Genomic DNA, 12170 nt, shown 5'->3' with positions numbered 1-12170 from the left:
TATGCGTCTGGCCTCGGGGACAGGCCCCTGTGAATATGCACGTATATAAATGGGAACAGACGTGAACTTGTGCTTCTCTGGCAACAATCAGAGGGCAATAGATTACCTTCTACTGTCATTCCCAGTGATGATACCTGGCTGCCTTGTATCTGAGGCCATTTTTTAGCAAAAGCAGATTTCCTTCTTAATCTAATTTAGAATGACCTGCCACTAAGGTAGCCTTTCCTAAAGGGAAAGGGATTTCTACCACTAGTGCATTTATGGGTTAGCTTTGACTTGTCTACAAAGTAGGACTATCCCTGGACTTAGGCATAATGGGGCAGAGTTGAATTGTGAGAATACCCTGTCTTCTCATTCTCTTTATCATTTATTTCAATTTTCCTCTGTTTAAAAAGTAAATTTTTTGCTGAGCCTTTTGGGAGTTAGTGACAGCAGTGAAAATTTCACTGTATATTTCTTTTTTTTTTTTTTTTTTTTGCGGTACGCGGGCCTCTCACTGCCATGGCCGCTCCCGTTGCGGAGCACAGGCTCTGGACGCGCAGGCTCAGCGGCCATGGCTCACGGGCCCAGCCGCTCCGCGGCATGTGGGATCCTCCCAGACCGGGGCACAAACCCGTGTCCCCTGCATCGGCAGGCGGACTCTCAACCACTGTGCCACCAGGGAAGCCCTCAGTGTATATTTCTTAAGGACAAGGCCATCTTCATTTACATAGCCACAGTGCACTCATCACATCCAGGACAATTAATACTGACTTAATCTCCTTTAACTTTCCTCAGCCTTTCTTTGTTTTTTTATGACACTAACATATTTTAGGAGTACAGGCCCATTGTTTTGTAGAATGGCACTCAGCTTGGGTTTGCCTTTGTGTCCTCATGATTAGCTTCAGCTTATATAGTCTGGAGAATACCCTGGGGGAGGGGTGTTCTTGGGGCATCACCTCAGAGAGCACTTGATTTTTATCCCATTTTTGGTGATGTTAACATTGATCATTTGCTTGAAGCATATGATTTATTTCCAAGGCTAAGGAAAGAGAGTCCCATTTGACCTTCGGAGGAGAGGGGGGCCTTCTGTGGGGTCCCTGTCCTTGAGATGGGGAGCTGCATGGGATGGGGACCCAGTGGAAGGGTCTCAAAGCTAATTGATGGTGTCAGAGTGAAGGCCAGACCTCATGTCTACAGAATGTGGGTCGATTGCTTTCATCCAGTCCGTGCCTCTGATCGCGTCTTACGTTGTCCTAGTCCGAGAACGCCCCTGCGGGGGTCATATTATCCCTGATGGAGGCTTGGGGAGGTGGCGTAACCTGCTCACAAGCGGCAGAGCCAGTTTTTATCTGGAACAGTTTTTAGCCTTTGGTTCCTGAGTGCCGTCCACCCAAACAGACACACAGCCCCACAGACGTGCTCCCACCATCCCCGTGTCCCTAACACTCTGTTGGTCTCTGCCCCACAGTGGCCATCAACCTCATCGTGCAGCACATCCAGGACATCCTGAACGGAGGGCTCTCCAAACGGCAGACCAACGGCTATCTCAATGGCTACACCCCTTCACGCAAGAGGCAGGCCTCGGAGTCCAGCAGCCGGCCGCACTGACCCCCGTCTCCTCAGACCCTGGCCCCGTTCCTCAAGGGACAGGAGGAGGGGGCAGGAGGCGCTGTGCATCTATACATATGGTTTCCTATGACATTGCTATATTTAAGAAAACACCATGGAGATGAAATGCCTTTTTTTTTTTTTTTTTTTTTTTTTTTTTTTGGTACTTCGGAGCAGCGAAATGAAACAGAACTTGACCCTGAGCTTAAATGACAAACTGTGCCAACTACTACTGGTGATGCCTAATCATGACTTCAACGTGTAACCAGTTATAAATACATACATATATATATATATATATAGAAAAGGATCTATTTTTGTGTAAATGTACAAATACTGTACAGCTGTTTGCCGTAAGTATTCTGCAGGAGGGCCTGTACTTGAGTGTTTCGGGGGCTGGAGCTGGAGTTTCACCAAAGGGAAGTTGCCTGGTGGCTTCCAGGTGGGGCAGGCTCAGGCATCTGGGAGGGAGGCTCACGGCTCGCGGCTCTCGGTGTCTGTGGGACTCGTTGGAAGTGGAGTTTGGAACTTTTGATCGCTTCCCCTGCCAGATGCCACCTTCTTGGTGCTGGAGCTTTAGGATAATGTTGATGAGAGATCCTCTTTTCTTTTTTCTTTTCTTTTTTTTTTTTTTTTTGAGTTGAAATTAGGCAAGACCTCAACTCAAAACTCAAACTCAGGGAAGGGGCCCACTGAGGGGAGCGAGTCTTCTGCGTTTTCTTCTCGCCCCTGCCCACCTCTGGCTGCTCGGGTAGCTCCACGCTTCCTTCCTTCCTCACCCGCTTCTCAGTCTCTCCGAAAGCCAGAGCTGCCTCGCTCTCCTTCCCTGGTGGGGATGTGATGGGGTCGCTTCCTGACTGAGTGGGGAAGGAAGGAGTGGGACTATGCCTGTCGTATCGTCTGAGATGCTGGTGCTTCCCAGAGAAGTCACCCGTGAGATTCCTTGGGCTGTCCCCCAAGCTGTGGAGTGCACAGTGGACCCTTGCAGTCTGGGCTTCGGTTGAGGACCTCTGCTGGCAGCCTGCCCCTCACAGGGTGGCAAGAGAGCTCTGCCGTGTAGGGAGCCTGTAGCTTTTGTTCCCCGAGGCGTGGGGATTTGCAGCGAGGTGAGGATAACAGGGGCCGTCACTGGCAGCATCACAGCCACATTGACTGACTTAGTTACCATGCTGCGCGTCACATGGCAGCTGCCGGGCAGGAGGGGCGGGGAAGGGGAGTGGCTTTTTTGTTTGTTTGGGTTTTTTTTTTTTTTGCGGTACGCAGGCCTCTCACTGTTGTGGCCTCTCCCGTTGCGGAGCACAGGCTCCGGACGCGCAGGCTCAGCGGCCATGGCTCACGGGCCCAGCTGCTCCACGGCGTGTGGGATCCTCCCGGACCGGGGCATGAACCCGTGTCCCCTGCATCGGCAGGCGGACTCTCAACCACTGCGCCACCAGGGAAGCCCGGGAGTGCAGTTTTTAAGTCACAAGTTGGAGTCTTAGGCTGAAAACATTTGGGGTGGAGAATTCTAGCTTTTCCGAGGGCTCCCTCTTGGTGAAAACTTCCTTCTTTGCAAGAAGTACGGATTCCTGAAGATTCCTGGTGGGGAGGGGTGGAGGAAGCAGGGGACCAAGCGAGAAGGAGGAGGTGTGATTATAGAGGCCTAAAGCGTCACCTTTTAACTGCAGAAGAGCCAGAACTTTTCACCTCAGTGTGTACCATCTCAGTGCTCGGTAGGCTATGCCCTCAGTTATTCCCTTGTGACTGCCGCAGCCTGAAACATTTTGGGGAACGCTTCTCCTTCCATTGCTTTCATAGCCCCTCGAGCCATTCAGATAAACTGATGCCGTTAACTCTAGTCACATGGAAGCAAACAGCACCATGCAGTTTGCTTCCCCTTTTCTGGACTCCATTTAAAAAGTCAAACCTAATCCCCAACAGGGCTTTGCCACCCCTGAGACCTTCAGGAGACTGTGCTGCAGGCTCTGAGGGAGCCCCCCAAGGGCAGCAGCTGCCTGGTTGGAGAAGGGGAGGGTCCCGAGGTGCCTGCTCTGCAGGCCGGTACCTGGCGGGACGGCCAAGTTCTGGAGTGCGTGTTTCCGAGTCAGTATTAATTATCTTTCCAGTCATGCCTTGTGCGGTTCTGAGATGAAGGGTAGGTGGCAGGATCCTGAGGACCCAAGGGTCTCCTGCCTTGCTGGGTGGGGCCTGTCTGTGCTCAGGGGAAGCCCGTCCCTGTCTGGGAGAGCCTCGGCTCTTTAGTGGTAGCATGGTCAACTTTACTTGAAGCTCCCAGGTGCCAAACCATTCAGTGCCTTGGCTGTCTATCCCACTGCCTTGGAAGATGGATTCTTCTCATCTCTGAGCCTTGACTTACTTAGCCGCTTCCTCATCTACTCATGGTGTTGGGACCAAGCCTCCAAGCGTCTCCGAGTAGCCCTGTCCTCGCTGGAAGCAGCTCTAGGACTGCCCTGCCTCTGGGTAAAACCATCACCAATTCTTGGTGTCTCGGTTGGGGGCTCACTGGGCCGTGCTGACGACTCCTCCGGTTCTGTGACATAGTACGTCTGGGGCCAGGAGGGGACAGGGAGCTCTGCCTTTGTGTGGTGACCCCAGCGTTTAGCCAACTGAGTATCTGAATTTGAGCTTTCTATGTGGCAAATCCCGGACTTGGTACTTTAAGAGTCACTGGATCTCTGATTCCATTGGAGAGTCATTAGGCCAGAAATCATGACATGAGTCATCTGGGTACTCTTTGCTGTCCAGGGAGGCGACATGGATGAGCAGAGTGGGGCAATGTTGGTTGTGTGTACATGGGAGTCTCTTGTCTTCAGGGATACCCGGTGGTGCTTGCTTCTCCCAGCTGCGCACGTGTTGTCTGAGGACCATGTGTTTAGGGAACAGGCATTGTGTCATGGGAAGGCCAGGTCCCATGCACCTTCACCCCAGTGGAGCTTCTGCTGCCCTGGGTTTCTTGTTCTTGGGCAGCCTGAGACCAATAGGATCAGAGAGATGGCAGTGTGTATACGGAAGATGCAGTGTTGTGACCTCAGGTGTCCTTTGATTTGGAATGGATAGGGTAGGCTCTCAAAGAGGCAGCGGTCTCTGAAGAACAGGCTGGGGAGGGTGGCAGGGAAAGGTCTCCGGTTCACCCTTCAGAATCTGTTGTCTCTGCAACAACCACACTGTGGTCTTGGCTGCTGGGCAGTCGAGGACACTGGCTTCTTGCCTCTCCTGGGCTGGCTTGGACACTTGTCTCTGTGTCCAGGGTGGGTTGCCAGTCTCATGAGGCCACTAGGTCAGGCTAAGGCTTGTGTGCGGGAGGGACTGGAGCCCAGCTCGTTTGTGTATCACCTCCTTTGCTGTCCTTGTGAGGCTTCCCTGATTTGACATCCTTGACCTGCACTAGGGCCCAAGGCTATTGGAGGGAAGTAGTAGCCTCTTGCAGGGAAGTGTTTTCCTCTGCCCTGGCGTCTCCCACCTGTCTGTCCACAACCGTGTGGGTGAGGCAGGCTAGGGAGGTTCTGGGTCCCAGGGCTGGGCTTCTGAGAAGGGCTGACTGGACCTCTCTGCCACTCCTCTCCTTCACCCTGGCCTCAGGGTGGAGTGAGGGACGTCTCGGTGGCCGAGCAAACGAGAGGGAGAGCAGGCTGAGGAAACCGTCGGGGTGAGCCTGGAGCCGAGTCCCCTTTGATCTTGGTCTCTGGGCCTTCTTCGGCCCTCCCGGGGCAGGGGGCTGGTTACAGGTCAGCATCCGGCCACCCTTAGAGGCAGTGAGTGCCTAGCCAGTCCTGCCTTAGGAAGAGTGAGCAGGTAAATAAAGACGTAGGCTTTTTTTTTTTGTCTTTTAGATGCTTGCGCTTCCCCCTTTTCTTTCTACTGCCCTGCCTTTATTGTTAGCAGTTACATAAATGACCACATACTCTGTACTTTGCTGTAAATAAAGACTGAACAGAAAAGAACCCACTCTTGCCTTCTTTGTGGTGCTTGGGCAGGAGGAACAGTGGCTGAGGCCAGCGAGCTGATGGGAAAGCAGCGCCTCCAGGCCTTCGCTGTGTGGATGCGGGCACCAGCCTGCTGTCACTATGCCTCCCCTCCTGGGCTGCACCCAGGCCACCCTGTGTGCACTTGTGCGTTTCTGCTCTGCTTCTGAAGCCAGGTCCGGGTCCCTGGGAGGCTTCTCTTCACTGGCTCTGGCTGGCTCTGCTACCTCTGAGGTCATCCAGTTTGTGCAGTCTCCTCCCTCCCTGCCCTCCCTGCCCTCCCTTCCCCATCCCTTCCTCAACTTGCACAATAAAAGCCAGAACAAAACCTTCTAACTAAAGAAAACTTTATTGGGGTTGGATGGAGGAAAGTGGACATTAGGACAATGTGAACAACTTCAAGTTGAATACACATACATGTATGTGTGTGTGATTACCCTGGATGACTGTATCTATTTAGTTTATAGTCATACATCAGTCAAATGCAGATAATCATCTATCTCTTGTTACTGAAAGATCTAGGTCACCCACCACCGAGGATTTTAAAATAATTAAAGTAATTGGCTTTTGTGCTCTTTGTAGCACCCCAGCTCTTCCCCCCGGCCCCCCCTTTTCTCAGCTTCCCTTTCATCCCTTCACCTGCCGCCTCCCAGGCACCAAATGACCCTCATTGATGTGTGGAGTTGCCCTGCTATTTCCAGCCACTTGTTCCAAGGACAGAGGCAAACCCTTCAAGGAATTCAGATCCAAAAGAACTTGCATTTAAGAGGAATCCATCCTCAGGAGGCCGCTGTGTTTTTCCATAACACTTAGGTGTGTATTATCAAGCTCGATTATTACCTGCAGGCAGATGAAGACGTGAGTCGTGGTTGTGCAAGCCGCTTTAGCTGTGATCCAGTTTGCTCTGTGCATTGCTCTCACATTTCCCCTATCTGTGGACCACGTCTGGAGTCCAAGCTTTGCTTGGGACTCTGCTCATTTCTCAGAATTCAGTTCTGCTTCCTTGTTGTAATTTGAGGCACAGTTGGGCAGGCCAGTGAAGCCCTTGAGCGATTTGCTTTGCCTCCCACCCGCCTGTCACAGCATCCTTTGAGCCACTTTCTGCTCTGCATCCTGGGCTCACCCTTTTGATGAGTGAATGCTGAGTTAATCAAACCACATCGGCTCAGACTGAAAGAAACCTGTTAGGACCTGCATAAAAGTTTTAAAGACGAGGTGGAGAAGGAGACCTAGGATGTGGGAAAGCTTTGAGAGGATGGGACCATAGGGATTGATTTCTGTCATCATCTGGTGCTGGGGGATGTTTAGATTTCTATTTTAAAGCAGAGTTTAAACACATTTGCTAAAACCCAGAATGAAGTTAACCTTCCTGCTAAATCTTGGGCTATACCTGCATATATGCTTATGTATCTTTTCAATTACACCATGAATTAAAATAACAAACTAGCCAACTGAATCAATTTGAAGCTAGGACTAAAGATTTATCTAGACATATCTCCTCAGATGAACGGATGGAGCTTAAGGGTGGGAGAACATGAAACTGTGCCTTACGCAAACTCATTTTTCGCACAGTCCAAGCCATGCTTGGCATCCCCTTTTACAATGAGGACTTTCTGGGACTAGGTCAGTGGTGCCCGTGATGCAGGGGATGAAAATGGCCTGGGGTTCACCACGGTGTTAAGTGCTGACTGCCCTGGGCCAGGGAAAGCCAGCCTGGCCTCTGCCTTACAGGCTCATGTGCTTCATGAGGTTTTATCTGACAAGCCCAGGATGCTCTCACTAAGGGAATTAGAGTTGAGGATATTTCCAGATTCCTCCTTATCAGTGAGCACCATGTACACCATGTACTTTCTTTTCAGTTCTTGAAATTTCCCAACTTTCATGATAACACTCACATCAGACTTTTCCAGCCTTCAAGCAGTCCTGCAAAGTATGTTAGGAATGTGGTCCTGCTCCAGTTCTACCGAGGAAGCTAGGAAGTAGGACATGCTGTAGGAGGAGGCTGCCTGGTGCGTCTCTGCCATCTAGTGGTGGAACTCAGTTCTCAACGGGGGTTGGGGGTTGCCTTGGGTTGCTGGACTAATACTATTTGCTTGGCTATCACGGTTTCTAAGAGAATGGTCAGAGGGCCTAGAAGTCTTATCTACTGACGTGATTTTTTTTTTCTTTTTTGTCCTGGAAGATCTTTATTAAAGCCTTCACTAGGGCAGGTAGGAGCATCAGCTCCTACTTCTTTGTTTCTCTGTTGCTGCAGTCTACTCTAGTGGTTCCCCAAGCTGGCCATCATCATCACCGGGGCTTGATAAAGACACTACTGTGATCCATTCCTGAGAATCCTGACTCTGTAGGTCTAGGGAGAGGATCTTTTATAACAAACGACAGGTGAGTCAGATGAATAGGCAGAGTTGAAAACCCAGGACCTTGTGTATTTAATCGCATAGACCGTTTAAATCTGTGATGTTTAAAGCCCTTCGCTGCCTGCATGGGGACTGGAAAGGGGGATTAAAGGCTGCTCAGAAGCTCATTCAACTCCAGCACTGCCTCTTAGGTTGTAAGACACCCTCCACCCCCACCCCCACCCCAAAACCCGGCACCAGGAGACACTAAACTACGGCTGCATGTCTGCCCTGGGAAAGTTCCTAGGATGTCCTAGGAGCAGGGCAAGCTTTTAGAAGTCATCTAGTCCAGTGCCTTCAAGCATGCTTTTAGTCACAGAGCCCTTCATGAAGTCTTCCTTGAAGTCTCAATGTGAAAAGCAGAAAAGCAGCTTCTCCCTTGAGAATTCTCAGGGTTTCCTTTGAAGCCATTGAAGTCAAAGTCCTTCATTTTACAGATGAGGAACCTAGGGCCCAGAGGCAAAACGACTGGGTCTGGATCCTACTACTGACCGGGCTGTAGGTCTGCAGTGGACTTGATTTCAGGGTTGGAAACAAATGTCCCTCCTCCTGTAGTCCTTCAGAGCTTCTCCAGGGCAGGTGTTGGTGGCAGAAGTTGGGGTGGATCACTGCCATTGAACTGATTCTTTTTTGTGTGTGCGGTACGCGGGCCTCTCACTGCTGTGGCCTCTCCCATTGCGGAGCACAGGCTCCGGACGCGCAGGCTCAGTGGCCATGGCTCACGGGCCCAGCCGCTCTGCAGCATGTGGGATCTTCCCGGACCGGGGCACGAACCCGTGTCCCCTGCATTGGCAGGCAGACTCTCAACCACTGCCCCACCAGGGAAGCCCCGGACTGACTCTTTTTGGCAGCTACAGGAAGAAGGACCTGGGTGGGTGGAAGGCAGGAGAATGAAGAGAGAGACTCGAACATCTTTTAAAAATTATATTTGGTTAGTTGGGGGTCAGCTGAGTTCTGTAAAAGGGATTCCACATTCTGCTCAATGATTTCAGTGTTGTCTGGCTTCAAGTCAAAGGGAGACTTCAAGCCTGTTGGGGGAAATCACTGTGGAGATGACAGATCTAGTTTAAATGTTGACTCCTTCACGTAATGGCTGTGTGGTCTTGTGCAGCCTGTACTCTAGGGATAAGCACCCCTGCTTTGCTCAGTGTTGAATGAGAGCTTGTACACAGGCAGGACTGCCTGGGTGGAAAGTGTCCAGGGAGTGGCGGCTGTCTTTATACTCTTAGTAATTGGGCTGCAGTGGGTGAGACTGAGTTTCTAGAAGGCTTTTTCTTAGTAGCTCAGGGCATCTGGGAGAGGCTGGCTGGCTTGGGGAATAATTCCTAAACCAGATTTCTCTGTAGCTACTGCTGGAGCCCTGCCCCAGGGCTAATCTCAGAGTTGCCAGAGGAGGGTTTAACAAAACCACAATAGGATATTTTGATGCAAAGACCAACCCAATAGGTTCAGAGCTTTAGCCCGCCCCCAGGGCTATGAGCCTCCCAGGCTGAAACCCACCCATTTCTGGCCCTCTTGTTGACCCTGACACTTCCCACGGGTGTGAGGCTCAGAGATGGGAGTTGGATTCAGGGATGGAATAAGGAAGGATATCTGTTGTACGTATCATTTAGTTATTTAAAATGGATCCCAATACTTGATGGTGTGCTTTTTAGGACCTCAAAATGTTGAATATCCAGAAGCCTTGGCACCAAAACAAAGGGGTCAGATATTATGTTCTCTTGTTCTGTAGCTGAAGAGTCTGTCTGTGGGGCAAACAAGCTGAAGGGGGGCACTGGGCATCTCCAGTGGGACAGCCTACGTTGTCCTGGCAGCCCCTTCAGGGTTAGGGGTCCCCCCTGGTACTCCAGCCGATGAAAGTGCCTTGTCTTTCTTGATTAGGGTTTTCAGTCTTTTTTTGTGCCATGGACCCCTCTAGCAGTCTAAGGACACCTGTCAGAATAATGTTTTTACACGTATGAAATAACATCCAAAGAAATTTAAGAAAATAAATTATACTGAAACACAGTTACCAAAATATAAAAACAAATCTGTGATACGTGTGCTTCTTTATTAACACATCAAATAACAAGATTCAGTGGCCGGTCTAATAACTACTACATGGTATCATAGTGATGAAACTAAATCGTATTTTGAAATTCTGCGGCAACTGTAAGGTGTTAGGAACATAACTCTGATTTCTATTGCTGACAAGTCCAAGTACAACTAATATTCATTCCTGTGGTTTGTTTCCTACATTCATAATGGAAGGAAAGGCTAAAATTTCAAGTAGATGCCAGTGAAAATAAAGATGTAAATTGTAAAGATCATAGACCACCTGAATTCTGTCCAAGGCTTCTGTCCTTAATCCTCAGATTAAGAAACACTGGTCTAGATCCAAATCTTCCAGGTCACCTGGTGACTAAGGTAGACGAAATTGTCTCCTTTTACTATGTGTCTTGAGTGAGTCAGGACCCAGCCATGGCACTGGGCTTCTTATGTGACAGCTGTCTGGGTGCTGGCCAGTGGACACACAACAAGCAACCCCAATGTAATTGAAAATGTTCTTGAAACCACACTTAAAAGAGTAAAAAGAAGGTGAAATTAATTTTAACATTATATTTTATTTAACCCAGTATATCCAAAATACCATATTTCAACATGTAATCTATGTAAAAATTACTCATATTTTGCATTTTCTTTTTTTTTTTTTTTGTACAAAGTCCTCATTATCTAGTGTCTATCGCACACGCACAGCACATCTTGATTTGGACTGGGCACATTTCAAGGGCTCAATGGCTACATGGCTAGTGGCTGCCTTATTGGACAGTGCAGGTCAGTACAGTTAGAATTATATTGTGTTTGGGTCAGGCAAGGGCTCCCATTAAATACTCTCTTTTTACCAAAGTGGGTACTGGGGTCCAGAGAGAGGAAGTGACCTGCCCAAAATCATGGCTAGTTAACTAGAGAGCCAGGCCTTGGTTAGGCCTTTGTCTAGTGGGGCTTCTGCCTTCATGTTACCCTTCAGGAAAGATTACATTTTTCCAGCCCTGGGTTCCAAAGGCCTTGAGTTCTTCAGGAGGGGCCTAAGTGTTGGGAGTGCCCCCTCTGAAAGCCCGTGAAGAGGGCTAGGAAAACAGCCAAAGGTAGAAAATCCCGGAGAAGTGAAGGGCTCCAGGGCAATTCGGTGATGACAGAAGTGGAGGGTCACCTCACAGCAGGAAGAACATATGTTGGTTCAGCAATGGATGAAGATGAAATGACCAATTCAGAGTGGAGGGAAATAAAAAGAAAACTGTTGAAAAAGAATATAAGGCAAAATCTTTGAGATGATATTGAATAGATGGGGAGCACAAAAAATCCATTTATCGCACAGAGGTCCAAAGGAGATGATTATGAAATGGAAGGCAGAAATGACTGGTAATGAAAGAAGAAAAGGGGGATATCCCAGAATCTTCTGTTTTTTTCCTAAATACAGATAAGGGAAGACACCAGGGAATTGTCTTCACCGTAGCTCATTCACTAGGTAGAGATGCTGCATGCTTGTCCACGGTACTGTCTGCGTGTGTCAAAAGTTGTCTTTCCTGCATGGGGAGCTCTTTGAGAGCATAGAGCATGTCTGGCTACTCTTAGTATCCCCACCCAATGCTTGGCATGGCTTAGTTCTGCCACAGAGCAGGTGTTTGACAAACTTTTGAAAAACAAAGGGGAATAAAGGAATGAGGGCAGAGAGCTCTGCATGCAGTGCAAGATGGGCAGAGTCAGGGAACCTCATCTGGTCTGAGCTTCCACTCTTCCCTTGGGATGTTGGCAAGTCACATCACCTCTCCTGCCAGGCCTCTCCAACTGAGAAATGAGAGACTCCTCTCTGCCCTCCTCAACTTAATGGTTTAGTAGATCATGTGAAAGAACAGCTATAACATGAATTAGAGCAATAAAAGCTGTCATACAAACATAAAATGTGTTATTTATTTTCAGTGGAAAGTGTAACTGGGCCAAAGTGGTATTAAGAAATGATCAAGTTGGACTCAGACCAATGTGTGGTTGAGGAAAATAAGATGTCTGTACATAGCCAGAAAGGAGGTGAGAGCAGACAAAAACAGCAAGGTGGATTAATGGAGTGAAAGCCTGTGTCAGCCACTCGGAGAGCGTGGCTTTGGGGCAGTGTCCGTGAACCTGCAGGAAGCATGAAGACAGTGTTTGTTTCTTTACCTCTGGTCAAAGTGTCAACCTGTCACAGGAT

The 12170-nt window shown here is 49.3% G+C and overlaps 1 protein-coding gene across 2 annotated transcripts in view; it reads left to right on the top strand.

Annotated features, from left to right (window-relative positions):
* UCK2 (uridine-cytidine kinase 2) overlaps nt 1–5531 on the top strand; it is a 73094-nt gene extending 67563 nt beyond the window's left edge. For both annotated transcript variants that reach the window (XM_082616089.1, XM_082616090.1), the window contains exon 7: nt 1451–5531. In XM_082616089.1, coding sequence (XP_082472215.1) covers nt 1451–1590 — 140 coding nt within the window. In that variant the 3' untranslated portion in view covers nt 1591–5531. The remainder of the gene's footprint in view (nt 1–1450) is intronic.
* The last annotated feature ends 6639 nt before the right edge of the window (nt 5532–12170 follow it).

The sequence above is a fragment of the Mesoplodon mirus genome, assembly GCF_964341445.2.
Source record: "Mesoplodon mirus genome assembly, chromosome: 3".
In the NCBI taxonomy this organism is placed as follows: domain Eukaryota; kingdom Metazoa; phylum Chordata; class Mammalia; order Artiodactyla; family Ziphiidae; genus Mesoplodon; species Mesoplodon mirus.
The sequence above is the reverse complement of the archived record's forward strand: the minus strand, read 5'-3'. Positions and strand labels throughout refer to the sequence as shown.